Genomic DNA, 14,676 nt, shown 5'->3' on the forward strand with positions numbered 1-14,676 from the left:
AAGGTGTCAGTTTTGTTGCCAGATAAAAGGGTAAAAAAGCAATTATCATATTTTTTCTTCTGGCAAATGAGGTTCCAATGGTGTAGATGTACTGTGCTCCAAAATCTAAGCCACTCGGACGAACGCGGTGAAGTATGATCAAGCAATTCTCATGACCCTCACGGCGTGGTGGTGGGCGGGGGGAAGGGGGGCTCATCCAACAGTGGATTGACACAGGCCTCTACATGAACATTGATTGCTTGTATGCTGTTGCTGCTGCTGTTGCTGTTGTTGTTGCTGCTGTTGTTGTTGTTGCTGTGATAGCACGCTGGAGTTCCTCATCAGCCACCTGAGTCACATGGCGTCTCACAGCGCACAGACCAACATGCACGCCCAGAACCTCGCCATCGTGTGGGCCCCCAACCTCCTGCGGTGAGCACAACGTCGCGCCATCGACACCACCAACAACGCCACTGATGCCATCAACGCCAACACCACCGTCAACATCGCCCTCATCACTACCAATCAGCGTCACAACCATCAACATCACCGCAAAATCACCGCAAAATCACCATCAACATCAACACCACCATTAAAATCACCACCATTGCTATAAGGACACCAATGGATGGTGGGCAATGGGTGGTGGTGGGTCTGGGATCGGTGGTGGTGGTGAGTGATGATGCTAGATGATGATGCTTTTTTATGATGATAATAGGTGACGAAGCTAGATGGTGTTGTTGGGTAATGCTGGGTAATGATGTTGGACTGTGGATCTAATGTATGGGTGATGGCGATGGACCGTGAAGTTGGGTGATGATGCTCGGTGGCCGTGGTGGTGATGATTGTGGTTGCTTGGACAGCTCACGTGGCACGGAGGGGGGACCGGTTGGGGGTGCCGCTTTCCTGGAGGTGCGGGTTCAGTCCGTGGTCGTGGAGACGCTGCTCAGCCACCGGCAACGCCTCTTCTGCAACGTCTTCCAGCCCAGCGCCTTTCGGCCGCACAGTGGTGGGAGACAAACATGGAGGGGGGGGGTGGGAGACAAACATGGGGGGGGGGGAGGGGGTTGTGAAGACACAAGAGATACAATCCCTCCATCATCCCTTTTACCTCCGATTCTCACTCTTACCCTCCCCTACCTAGTCTTCCTCTTAAACTCCTCCCTCACTTCTGGTGTTTTCCTCTCACCTCCAAGTCGGCTGTCATAATCCACCTTGTAAAAAAAACACCCCATTGACATTTTTAGTCCTGCAAATTACCGGCCAATCTCTGTCCTCCCTTACTTCTCGAAGGTTCTTGAACGTCTTGTCCACTCCCGCCTTGTTCACGATATCTCATCTAATTATAGTATCTTTTACCCTCAGTTCCAATCTGGATTCCGCCCCTTCCATCCCACTGAAACTGCCCTCCTCACTCTATGGAATCATCAAAACAAACTCTGCCCATTCTTGTTCTGGCCTCTCCTCAATCCTCATTCTTCTGGATCTTTCCTCAGTCTTCCCTACACTTCTTTCCACCCTCTCTAGTTTCAGTATCTCCAGCACACCCCTTTCCTGGCTCCAGTCTTATCTCTCTTCATGCACTTCCTTGGTTTCTTTCAGCCACTCCACCTCCCCCCCATGTCACTGTTGTAGTCCCCCAACGGTCTGTCCTAGGACCCTTTTTATCTCACCTCACTTTCCCCATCATTTCTTTGCCGACGACACCCAGATTTTCTTTTCCTTTCCCTCCTTTGCCCCTGACCTTGCCTCTCGCATTTCAGACTCCTTGTCACTGTCCAATCCTCGATGTCATCAATCCTTCCAAAACTGAAATAATTTCCTTCCCTTCTCCCCATTCCCCTCCACCCTGTCCTCTCATTCCCTCCCTTCTCCTTCACTCCTGTCTCCTCTGCTCGCAACCTTTGAGTCATCTTCATCTCCTCCCTCTCCAACCACATCTCTGCCACTACCCGCACCTACCACTTTCACACGATCAGCATTCGTAAAATCCATCCCCTCATCTGACTATCTGCTGCTGATTCACTCCCTCGTTTTCACTCCCCTTGATTCTTTGTCTCGGCCTTCCTGCTTACCCTTTTGCTCCTCTCCAACATATACAAAATGCCTCAGCCCAGATCATTCTTAACCTCCCCCACAATTCCCACACTCCTGCTCTACTTTCCCAACTCCACTGGCTCCCAGTCTCCTATCGCTGTCTGTTTCAATTTCACACTCCAGTCTATAAATCCCTCCACAGTCTTGCCCCACCATATCTTCCATCTCTCATATTGTGCTCCTCTCTCCCAGTGCATCCTCTACGCTCCCAATCTATTCTGTCCCTCTCTGTAACTCCCTTGCCCTGCGCCCAGTCTCGCTTTCAGTCCTTTTCCCTTCTTGCTCCCCTCCACTGCAACAAACTTCTGCTGCACATGAAACAATCACCTTCACCAACCTGCTTCCGTTCCTCCCTTAAAGCAACCTCCATCTCGTCTCCCTCGCTCCATCCTGCTACCGATAGCTGCCTGCCTGCCCCCGCCCCCAGCTACGACCAAGTCTACCGCAACCCCTATCACTACCCCAATCCATCCGAAACCACTCCCACCTCTCCTCGTGTCACCATAACTACACCACCACTTTTAATAACCCCACTATTTATTTCATCTACTATCGTCGGATGTACAATTGGTGTAAAGCGCCTTGGAACAAGGTGCTTTATGAATCTATATAAGATAAAGAGCCCCCCGCCCACGTGGTGGGGGGTGGTGGGGGGTGGTGGGAGACACAATTCCCCCGCGTGGGGGTGGGGGTCACAAGGCTCATGTGAGCAGGAAATCACTTAGACTTTTTTTGTTATAGTTCAGCTAATGGAACAAAGCGGTATGAAAGCAAGGATGTATGCAATATATTAACAAAAAAATATCCATCAACTGTATAGTACGACAAAATAAAAGTGAATAATCTATTCCAGTTTTGAATCGTGGCCCCAAATCCTGACAATTTCATTGAATCTGGTGGGGCCGGAGGGGGGCGGGGAGAAATAAAATCGTGAATAACTTAGTACTCCTGGCACCAACTGCCAAGCACCATGTCACATCTGTGTAGCCGCATTCCCACGATGATGACAATAATGAGAAGAGTGTTCGTCATTGTTTTCCAGATGGACTTTCCACCCAGAACAGCTCTGCAGCTGAAGAGGTATTTGTTAGTGTGTGTGGAGAGCTGGTGTGTTTGTGTGTGTGGAGAGCTGGTGTGTTAGTGTGTGTGTGGAGAGCTGGTGTGTGTGTGTGGAGAGCTGGTGTGTTTGTGTGTGTGGAGAGCTGGTGTGTTTGTGTGTGTGGAGAGCTGGTGTGTTTGTGTGTGTGTGGAGAGCTGGTGTGTTTGTGTGTGTGTGGAGAGCTGGTGTGTTTGCGTGTGTGGAGAGCTGGTGTGTTTGTGTGTATGTGGAGAGCTGGTGTGTTTGTGTGTGTGGAGAGCTGGTGTGTTTATGTGTGTGGAGAGCTGGTGTGTTTGTGTGTGTGGAGAGCTGGTGTGTTTGTGTGTGTGGAGAGCTGATGTGTTTGTGTGTGTGGAGAGCGGTGGTGCAGCGGTTAACGGGATGCGCTATGAACCCAGGAACCTGAGTTCGATTCCCACTCACGGCCAATAATAGTGACGATTATCTGAACTGGTCCTGAGCGTCCTCTAGGTCGACTCAGCCTCAAATGAGTACCTGGTGCCATGCCCAAACATCGCCACTAGGGAGACAATGGCGGCCAGGCATGGTGTTGGCCACCCACCCCTTCGTGTGCTGTGCCAGGCTTCAAAGGTGCTCGTTAGCAGCACGTGCACGAACAGTCTGTTTAAGCTATAAGGGGGTTATTTGTCTTTGTGTGTCACCTACATGGACCACTGGCTGGAGAAAACGTGGGTCGAGAGAATGATGATCCCAAGTCACACCGACTTGTTCTGCACCACGCCCCCAGATGGCCATAATGAACCCTGGGAATGGTGGAGACAGTTTTGGGAGTTGATCTCGGGGCCTTCGAGGTCATGTTTCAGTGCCCCGGCATGGTCATTATGAGCGCCGGTGCGAATGGCGTCATATTTGTGTGGGTAACGTCGCTCCAGACCGCGCTGCCTCCTCCGTTGGAGGGAGAGGTGGCGTCGCGTTCCGCCCTGCGCCTCGTGTCGCTGGAGGAAGCACAGCGAGCGGCGTCACGCTCCCACGGAGCCCTCCCCGAGGATCTGCGGACTCCGCCAACACTCAGGCGCAAGCTCCACCACCACCACCACCAGCAGCACCACCAGCACCACCAGGAAACCCAAGAGCAGGAACAGCAGCATCAGGATCATCGTCTGCAGCAGGACCAAGCAGAGAATGACCACCACCATCTCCATCGCCTTAATATCCATCCGCGGGCGGACTCGGTGGGCTCGAGAATGGTGTGTGTCGGCGATGACTACCAGCTCGACAAGTAAGCGAGTCTGAGCTTCAGGAAGGCCTCACGGTGGCGGCAGAGGTGGCCTGGGAATGGACTGGGGTTCCAGTTAACGAGTTCATGGTCTGAGGCCGGTTACCAATGACTGCAAAGAATAGTATCGTATATAGTTGAGTTTTACACATTTCGACGTATTCTAGCTCTGAGAATTGTCTTTCAACAGACCGGTCTGTTGAACACAACGTGAGTTGGCATGTTTTGTTCGTGTGACAACTTGGTTTGATTGGCTGGAATAAACGTTCCTTAAAAATCGCTTATTTCCCCTTGCTTACCCAAACTCCCCTTCCCCCTCCCTTCCCCATCATTAACTCCATCCCTCTTCCCAACTTCCATACCCATCCATCACTCTCACTCATCATTCACCACTCATCACTTTCATCATCGTTTATTTCACGCATCACCATATGTACTGCCATCCTTCCACGTATCTCATCACACTATTCTGCCGTACAAATAGTTAATTAACTGTTCAGCACCTTAGTCAAGGCGCTATGCGAATTAAGGAGGGTATGGGACGCCATTTGGCTTCATACTTGCAAGATCTAACCCAAATCCCATCCTGCATCATAACATCAGTGGCAAAAACTTACGTGTTAAATAATCACAATGTTATTACTCAGCCAGCACCTCTGGCGGTTGTATAGTTAGGTGTCTCCCATGTACCCGTGTCTCCCTGTTTCAATGACATTTTTGTCTCCCATATAGCCATGTCTCCCATGTCAGTATCCCTCTGTCTTTCCCATATCTCCCATTTCACTGCATCTCTCAAGTCGGTATCCCTGTGTCTCTCCCGTGTCTCCCGTGTCACCGTGTCTCCCATCCCTGTGTCATTCCCGTGTCTCCCGTGTCACCGTGTCTCCCATCCCTGTGTCTCTCCCGTGTCCCCCGTGTCACCGTGTCTCCCATGTCGGTATCCCTGTGTCTCTCCCGTGTCTCCCGTGTCACCGTGTCTCCCATCCCTGTGTCTCTCCCGTATCTCCCGTGTCACCGTGTCTCCCCCGTGCATCTTTGTACGACGTGGTGCTGCGTGGCAGGGAGACAAAGCGTAAGAAGGGAGGGCTTCTCTCCTTCTTCAACCGCTACACGCAGAGTAGCCGAAGAAGACGCAAGAACTCCAACGCCTCGGACTCCGTGCAGCTCCGAGGTGCGAGCGGCACACTTGTACATCACGCACGCACACCCACGTGTATGTGACACACACACACGCATACAAATATATCACAATCACGTACACAGACAAACATTTCCCATATAGCCTTAACATGCTTTCACATACATCACATATGACACACAGGAACACACCTATTTCATGATTACAAACATCGCTAGCACGCACAAACTTGTCACGCACGCACAAACACAGAGTTCCCATGTATAGCCTACATAGACCCAAAGTTGAAAAATGGCATGCATATATCTACATGTACACACACAATAAACATTCACTCACACGTGAACGTGATGCATACGCTCGTGTGCATCGGTGTGGGCAGGCTACCACGGGGAACGCGAGGCGAAGCAGCAGCATCGACTATCACAGAGCACAGCTAACCTCCTAGAGGCACATGGTGAGTCACCCCTAAGCCATCCTCCTAAAGGCCCGTGGTGAGTCACAACCATCCCTATACTCAATCTTCATTCACTGACTAAACTCGCAGTGGCTAACTGAATGAATGAACTGAATCCCTCATCTCTTACTGAACCCCTATCCACCAAGACTGACTCAATACTTGACCTTCACGACTGGTATTAACAATGGCAGTGTGCGGTTTTCATGACGTCCTTCCACTTGTTTCATCCTCGCAGATCTAACACAGCATCACGCTGGCCACAGGCTGACCAGATCCAACAGCATTGGCACCCTCAGCAATTCAGGGTAAGCACAGACACTTCGTTATTTGTCATCATCAGCATTAACGCAAAAGCACCAGAAGCAGAAAATGCTGAACAAAGTTAATTTTGCTACTTCAGGCCATTGTCTGCTGGTTGTGGAAGTAAACAAAATAATTGCCTCCATTCTGTGATATTCACTCAAGCGAGCAAGACCTTTTGTCAAAACTTTTCATCAACATTCGCTCACTGGGAATGGGGTCACTGCCTTCTGCTGCTGTGTCGATAGTCTAAGATTTCCTTCCTCAAACCATTTACGCTGCTGAGAGCCTCTCTGTTAATGCCCCACACTAAACCCTTTCGCTTCTGTGTAACACGTAGGCTTTCACGATCAATATTATCCATGATAGAGGTTTTTTGGGTTAGATTGCGTAAATCTAAATGTGTCATTAAACCCACCACCACCCGACACAGCCAATTAGTACACAGCTTATTACATGACAAACCTTATTGACTGGCTGTGGCGGGTGGTGGATAGTTCAACGACACATTTATATTTACGCGATCTAACCCAAAAAAACTATACTTTCCCTTCTGCCCAATGGCGATCTTCATGAAGTCTCACCGTGCATGCTTCTACCGTAAATTACATCTTAATTCCCTCTCTGCACTGATGAATTGTAGCCATCATCCCATGCAGTAAATATGCTCTCTAGATTGGCACGCAATTCCGAGTCGCACAGTGTCTTGAGGCGCTCTCGCATTCACATGCTTGATACATTCCAACTGTATTGTACAGCTACGGTCTCCCAGTTCTCCTTTACAAAAGAGCAAATGGATCTCACTGGACATGCCTGTGCGGTAAGAAGAGGAGAATCCATTCCTCACTGGCGATTCCTCTCGTTCAACAGGTCCACGGTCACTGAGAGCCTCAAAGAAGTTGATGCAGAATTGGAAGAGGTCAAAGAGCCAAATTTTACTCGACAGAATGTCAAGGATGGACCCAAAGATGAGTCCACCAACCTGCATTCTTCACTCCGAGACGCTGGTCCAGGCCAGACATCTGGGAAGTCCAGCGAGACACAGGCAGCTCCGTCAGAGCCTCCCCTCGAGGCCGCCACTGATGCCCCCTGCTGTGAAGACGTGAGCATGAAAACATTGATTACTTCAACTCAACCTACCGAGCAGGACCTCAATTTGGGCGACTCTGAACCACTGGTGTTGGAGGTTCCCAAAGTTGAGCCCTGCGTGGACAACTCAGTAGTAAACGGGGAGCAGAGACCAGCGACTGGCACGAGCTTATTGGCCAGCGCCGCCACAGAGACAGCCGTGGTCAATGTGGAAATTGTGGGAGAGGCTGCAAGAAAAGGGGCAACCAATAGTAATGATTCAAGACCACGGGTGTATGCAGATGGTAAGAAAACAGAGTTTGATCAACCAAATGGGTGCAACATCATTTCCAGGAATCCATCTGCTTGTGATGATGATGATGATCATTGTGAGTTGGTCTCAGCTCAGATAGGGACAGGTGATCACGTGATGCGCGCGTCGACGTCAGCAGACTCTCCTGAGAGGGGCAGCAGTGAAGTGACGTGCGTGGCCACGGTCCAAAACCTCGGTTCAGATTCTGCCTCCACTGACACAACCGCGTCGGCAATCTCGGCACTTTCGTCACAAGAGCCTCTCGTCTCCGCATCCAGTGACACCGCAGATGAGGAAGGTGACGCCGCCACGCAAGGAAGTCGAGAGGGAGGCTCCACCGCACCTCTCGGCAGTCCAGCGGCCACCCTGGGATGCATGAGCGCAAGCGGGACTGAGGCGAGCGATGAGGAACCGACGAATGACAGCGGGGATGAAAGCCATGACTTGGAGACAGATGGTGGTGTACCTGAATCCCTAACGGCGCGAAACGACGTAGACCTGGCGCAGGCTCCTAAAACAACTACAGGTGCGTTGGTAACACCTGAAACAACAACGTGCATCTCCGCCAAAGCACGTTGCGGTGAAACTGAGACTGGGATAGTAAACGTAGACTCGTCTGCGTCAGAAGAATTATCAAACGCTTCCAGATCTCGTGAGTCATCTAGAGATACATCTGCAGCTACTGCGTCGGCTAAAGAAACAAAGGACACATGTGGTTCTCCTGAAACAAACACAGATATGTCAGTAGACACATTGCCATCTCAAGAAGTAAGCAGAAGTATGTCACCACCTCATGAAGCAGACATGTCATCTGCTGAAACAACTATTGAGACAGTGGCATGTTGCGAGTCAGACATACATCCGTCACCTTATTCTGAAGTGATTTTAGACACATTACCTTTTGATGCGTCCACACTCATAACTGTACCTACTGAGTTATGTAACAGCACATCTACAGGTGCATATACAGACACAAATCCTGAGGCACCTACAGACACATCTGCTGAAGCACCTTCAGACACATCTGCTCAAGCTCCTGCAGACACATCTGCTGAAGCACTTACAGACACATCTGCTGAAGCACTTACAGACACAGTCAGATCTTCTGCAGCACCTACAGACACATCTGCTGAAGCACTTACAGACACAGTCAGATCTTCTGCAGCACCTACAGACACATCTGCTGAAGCACTTACAGACACAGTCAGATCTTCTACAGCACCTACGGACACATCTGCTGAAGCATCTACAGACACATCTGCTGAAGCATCTACAGACACAGTCAGATCTTCTGCAGCACCTACAGACACATATGCTGAAACATCTACAGACACATCTTCTGCAGCACCTACAGACACATCTGCTGAAGCATCTACAGACACATCTGCTGAAGCACTTACAGACACAGTCAGATCTTCTGCAGCACCTACAGACACATCTGCTGAAACATCTACAGACACATCTTCTGCAGCACCTACAGACACATCTACTGAAGCTTCTACAGACACATCTACTGAAACATCTACAGACACATCTACTGAAGCTCCTGTAGACACATCTGCTGAAGCACTTACAGACACAGTCAGATCTTCTGCAGCACCTACAGACACATATGCTGAAGCATCTACAGACACATCTGCTGAAACATCTACAGACACATCTACTGAAGCACTTACAGACACAGTCAGATCTTCTGCAGCACCTACAGACACATCTACTGAAGCTCCTACAGACACTTCTGCTGAAACACCTACAGACACATCTACTGAGGCTTCTACAAACAGATCTGCTCAAGCTCCTACAGACACATCTACTGAAACATCTACAGACACATCTGCTCAAGCTCCTACAGACACATCTACTGAAACATCTACAGACACATCTACTGAAGCTCCTACAGACACATCTACTGAAGTATCTACAGACACATCTACAGACACATCTACTGAAACACCTACAGACACATCTACTGAAACACCTACAGACAAATCTACTGAAGCATCTACAGACACATCTACTGAGGCTTCTACAGACACATCTACTGAGGCTTCTACGGACACATCTGCTCAAAAAGCGTCAGGCACATCTGCTAAAGCACCTTTTGACACATCTGAAGTACCTTCAAACACATCTGCTGAATCACCTTCTGGCACGTCTGCTGGAAAACCTTCAGACACATCTACTGAAGCACCTTCAGACGCATCTGCTGAATTACCTTCTGACATGCCTACTGAAGCACCTCAACACGCATCTTTTGTCACAGACATGCACTTGTCCACATCAAGTGAAGCTACTGTAGACACCTCAGTCGCTGGTGAAAGTGTTCAAAATGTATTCATGTCAACGGAGACCATGACCATCTCCAAAGTGTTCCCACGACAACGTAATGCACACCACTTAAAGCCAGCAGATGAGCAGTGTGCAGATCAATTACCAACAGCAGGAGATGAGGTTGAGGCCAATCTAGCAAATACGGACACTTCACGTATTGAGGAGGCCAGAATATCGAACTTTGGATATCCCGCAGTAGATCTGGAACTCTCCGAAACTGATAAAGCACTTTTAACCACAACCACAAACATCTTACTGGACATTCCCATTGATGTAAAGATAGCAGAAGACATGGCATCCCCTGGACAAAGGCCACTGCCCAGATACGGGATCAAAGTGAGTCCAAGATCTCCTTCTAAAACCATTCAACAAGGATTTTTTAATCACAAATATAGCCAAGCGCTGGATCTCAGTAGCAACCGCACAGAGTCCAGCGTGGACGCAGATCCACCTTGTGTTCTGAAGCAACTGGATCTGCAGGATGAGGGCGCACGAGGAATGGAGCAGAGAAGAAAATGCTCGGCGATGGACTCCGATTCAAAGAACAAGTGCGCAGGGGAACCCAGAACTCCTGGACTGAAGGGTAATGGGCAATTCAGCCCGGAGAGTGGAGGGCCCCGTGAGAAGGCGTCTTGTGAATCCGCCGAGCCGTTGGGGATGGACGGTGTAGCCCTGCAGCCAGCAGACACAGAACTGGTTCGCACCTGGGTCGAGATTCGGCTCAGTAAAGCTTTCCCAGTGGTCCGCTCGAAGCCACAGTTCACCAGCCAACTGGGCAGCGGATAAGTTTGCTTAATGCGTCGTTCACGAAAGTGTGGATAATGGGAGACCACGTGAGCCTGCTGTGGTTTTGAGTGTTTGGTCACAGGGCGAGGGCGATTTCCCCTGCATGCGGGTGACGTTTCTCGGGCATGGAGTGACTCGTCGGATTATTAGTAGCGCTGAACATTTTATCGATTCGTCAACAGTGGTACTTAAGCTCATATAGCACGTTGATCGCCCGTGTAGGAATCACCGATTTCCACGTACAGTACATGTCATATGCAACGGGGTCACGTGACCCCTGAAGCCGCTAGAGGTCGCTACATTAACCGTACATTTTTTTTGTTAATAATCAAACCCAATTGCGACCATGATTGTGACATTTCATCTAATTGCATTGAGGTGAATTTGCGACATCCATAATTATGGGTTCAAGATATAACACAAGCGCAAACAACGTCCAGCGGTTCGCAATATCGCCTCGCAACCAGAAGGGAAGTCGTCAACGTGGAGCTGTCACGCACCGTACACATGATGCAGTAGTCGCGTGGCAATGCGCATTATACCAAGCGCTATGTCTGCGTGTATGTATTATGTACATGCACAGACACGCAGTTACAATGCACACAGAGTGCTTGTAGACGACACGTGTACCACGTCGGCTTAAATCGTAAGCACTTGCTAACAGCACTTTCTTTATAGTGGTGAAGATTTGTGCTGGATAATCGGGGATTGTTATTCCCATGCGTTTGTTTGTATAGAGGGCGGTCCGTTATATATTACATGAACCAAACTATGTCGTTTGCAATACTTGCGGTACTGAACGAAATGTTTTTTGATTGAGATTGTTTTAGCTTTTTGTTTTTATATAAATATGCTCATTTTACACTCGTTCATTTTCAGGCAGCCAAAAAAGTGCCTTTTCCGAAATCCTGGCTTTAACATTGAGTTGTTCTATCATTGCGTTGTTACATAGCAGCGGCAGTCATTTATGCAATTGTATCTCACAGAATGCTGCGCTATTCTCAAACCCGGAGGTGCATCGGTTGAGATGTGTCCAGCCAGTTAGCGATCAGTGTTTACCCATGTTGGAGGAAAAGCCAGAGGACTCAAGCGTGCCAGGGGACAAAACTCTTTCTCATTCAGATAGTCTAAGTCTCTAAGATGATATGCCCACGTTGGCTGTACAGCCCTCTCCTGGCAAGCCAGGGTTATGCCACCTCGACGCCTACGGAAAGGGAGTGATTCACAACATCCGTGCAACCCCAACCTCGCTGCTGCCTCTACAACGCTGGATTACAGCTCGCGTACATAGCCACCACCGCCTGGCCACTCTCGGTAAACAATAGTTACATGGTTCATAAACTTAGTGGGGTGAATAATTGAGCAGTTAATTTTGAGTCAAATCATTATTTCCTACTGTAGAATCTAAACTGGTGTTGAATTTGGCAGAATAACACAAAAGACAAATTGTTTTAATCATTTTCTAACACCAATTTAAATTACATTGTAGGAAATAATGCTGCTGAATACCACAGACACATCTACGTGCAGTCACATACGCTCTGTGCACGCATGACACACTTTCATTTGCTCGCATCTGCACGCGCGCTGCTACTTCCTTCCACATACGCCCAGTTAAATTCTCACTTCCATATTGCACACACAAGACACCCACGCAACGTTGCACACACACACACTCGTTTCAACATGTGCACGGACACACAGCGCTTGATGACGTAACGCCTCTATGACGTAACGCCTCGATTCTCCAGATTCAAACTGCACACTCTGATTGTTACCGTGCCGCAACAAGGCCGGCATTATCAATGCAAATAATTATAAATCCGCGCAGTATATAACGACGTAATGCACTCCTGTTTGATCAATAAATGACAGTTGAAGTGATGCGCCGAATCGTGATTGGTTAACGTCACACGAGACGTGCGTTGATTCGGCATTGCTTTCTGTGGCTTGACGTCATAACGGCTGTTGTCAACCACGTGGCCTCGTTTGACACAGAACCCTTGTCTCGACTGACACAGAGACCCTCGTTTCGGGGTGGGCTGCCTCCAGCACGGCGGTGAAGGCGAGGGTTGGGGGGATCACCGCACAAATGTTGTGAAACTTCTTTCCGTTGGCATCGAGGTGCCATACCCTGGCTTTCCAGGAGAATGCAGGACAGCACGCGTGTGCTAATCTCCATATGGTCACATCTCTACAGGGTAGAGTGTTGCTTCCTCACGCCACGTGGGTTATCTCCGGGTGCTCCAGTTTCCTCCCAGATGTATAACTGCTCGTTGTTGGCAATGGCTCACCGCCTGGCTGCTGCCGACTTCCCGCTTGCCTCGAGTTCCTCGCACCTGTGTCGTTCTTTTTTCTCGAGAGTGAGCAAATGCTGCGTGGCACATGACGATTAGAATTATTATATAATACAATAATGACGATTGTTAATTCTAATCCACTGCTGGTTGAAGGCCTTGGGATCAATATATTATTCACGATTGTTTAGAACGGGGGAAAAGTAGCACAGAGTTGAATTCCTGGCCGTGGCTAATATCAGGAGCAAGTGACTTGTATTTGAACTGCCCCCTCCCTTCACCAATCCGAATTTGTCAAAGGTGGTGAAGTATGGTCAAATAACTCCCATGGCCGTCTTGGCTTGGAAATATCTTCATTCAGCAGTGGATTGTTGACATTAGTATACACACTCGGTTGTAATTAAACACAGTGTACAAACATTCATCTTATACACATTCTATTTACAGTGGCTTTGTTACAGCTGATGAGTACAAATTAAGTGCCTTCGAACCAATATTTTATTTATATAAAAACACAGTTGTTACATTTCCTTTGTTTAAAAAAAACACATTATTATAAAGATATACTGTATATGATGGCATTGCAGGTTGTGCAGTTTAAAGTGAGATTGTGATACATGGGATAGAGGAATACGGATTACTCAGATAACAAGGCAGTCGATACGGTAGGGGTTGTCCAGGCGTTCATGATGGCCATTTCAGAGCCACCGTGCCAGAATTGCTGAGATCCTCGGTCCCAAACTGGGCATGCGACCACGGTTAGACCGATTTGGCACGCGTTTGTAGACTAGGACTGAATATTGCACGAGCATTTGAATGTATACGTTTATTTTTGCACTTGAATCAGCTGGCCCAATCATGATGGATAAATATCGTATATACGCAACATATCATGGGCATGACGTGCGGCCGAATATTCTGCACCGAGCGTGAGTGAGGCCTGTCTCGTGTTGACGACTCTTGAACTAGTTATATGGTGTCATTGTCTCGAGATGCCCCTGGAGGCGTGTGGATGCCACCATTCTGGACTCAAGACATGGGGCTGATATAAACCATGCGCTACGGGCATGGAAAGTGTTCAAATTGTTTTAATTTTTTGCCATATTTATAGTATATATGTTTCTCCATTGATCGTGGATATTTTACACAGAAATGTATGGACTTTACTGGAATGTTGATCAATAAAAACACGCTCTCTCGCATCATTCAAAACGTGTGTGAAGCCTGTTGAGATTCAATCGAGTTTTCCATCAAAATCGAGTGGTCTCAATAATTTCCAGATTTTGCTCACGAATACGAGGAGTTGTGGCAGAACATTTACCCGAATTGTGTTTTTTTTTCCTGACATTCTCTGCCAGAACGTACGTCAGTACTCTACTCCTAGTTGAGATTTATTTTTTTGTGGACAAGTTGCAGTTGAGTGGCAATTTCATTCTTCATCCACATTTTTCTAACGAAGATGTGGAGTAACAGAAAAACGTGGATAGCCTGCGACTCTGATACGCAAAGTTCATGCCCCATTTTTCGGCGTGGTTAAGAGTAGTTCTCTGGCAGTATACTTGTATATACGA

General features: G+C 48.5%; 1 protein-coding gene and 2 long non-coding RNA genes across 4 annotated transcripts in view; 1 reads left to right on the top strand and 2 right to left on the bottom strand.

The window, feature by feature from the left end:
- The window catches only part of LOC144932608 (uncharacterized), a 52,111-nt gene that overhangs the window by 6,195 nt on the left and 31,240 nt on the right, over positions 1–14,676 (bottom strand). Inside the window, exons 1-2 of one of the 2 annotated variants that reach the window (XR_013636926.1) lie at positions 4,071–4,116; positions 848–971 (exon numbers count right to left, since the gene is read on the bottom strand). This is a non-coding gene — a long non-coding RNA (uncharacterized LOC144932608). Of the gene's footprint in view, positions 1–847; positions 972–4,070; positions 4,117–14,676 lie in introns of those variants that run through there. The other variant, XR_013636925.1, reaches the window with a different exon arrangement.
- On the top strand, positions 657–4,585 carry LOC144932606 (uncharacterized). The gene is made up of 3 exons (XM_078856845.1): positions 657–988; positions 3,119–3,156; positions 4,069–4,585. Exons 1-3 carry the CDS (start codon positions 796–798, stop codon positions 4,417–4,419), a joined length of 582 nt encoding a protein of 193 aa, XP_078712971.1. The 5' UTR covers positions 657–795; the 3' UTR covers positions 4,420–4,585.
- Positions 5,577–10,547, bottom strand: LOC144932609 (uncharacterized). Its single transcript, XR_013636927.1, has 3 exons — positions 10,474–10,547; positions 7,293–7,402; positions 5,577–5,597 (listed from the first exon to the last, which is right to left on the bottom strand). It is a non-coding gene; the product is annotated as an uncharacterized LOC144932609 (long non-coding RNA).

The sequence above is a fragment of the Lampetra fluviatilis genome, chromosome 5 (assembly GCF_964198595.1).
Source record: "Lampetra fluviatilis chromosome 5, kcLamFluv1.1, whole genome shotgun sequence".
Taxonomy (NCBI): Eukaryota; Metazoa; Chordata; class Hyperoartia; order Petromyzontiformes; family Petromyzontidae; genus Lampetra; species Lampetra fluviatilis.

Bases quoted from the DNA above. Each gene is read 5' to 3' on its own strand.
- LOC144932606 (XM_078856845.1), top strand. From the start codon at position 796: ATGATGCTCGGTGGCCGTGGTGGTGATGATTGTGGTTGCTTGGACAGC. The intron at 989-3,118 runs GTGGGAGACAAA...ATTGTTTTCCAG, and splicing joins CGCCTTTCGGCCGCACAGTG to ATGGACTTTCCACCCAGAAC. The intron at 3,157-4,068 runs GTATTTGTTAGT...ACGTCGCTCCAG, and splicing joins ACAGCTCTGCAGCTGAAGAG to ACCGCGCTGCCTCCTCCGTT.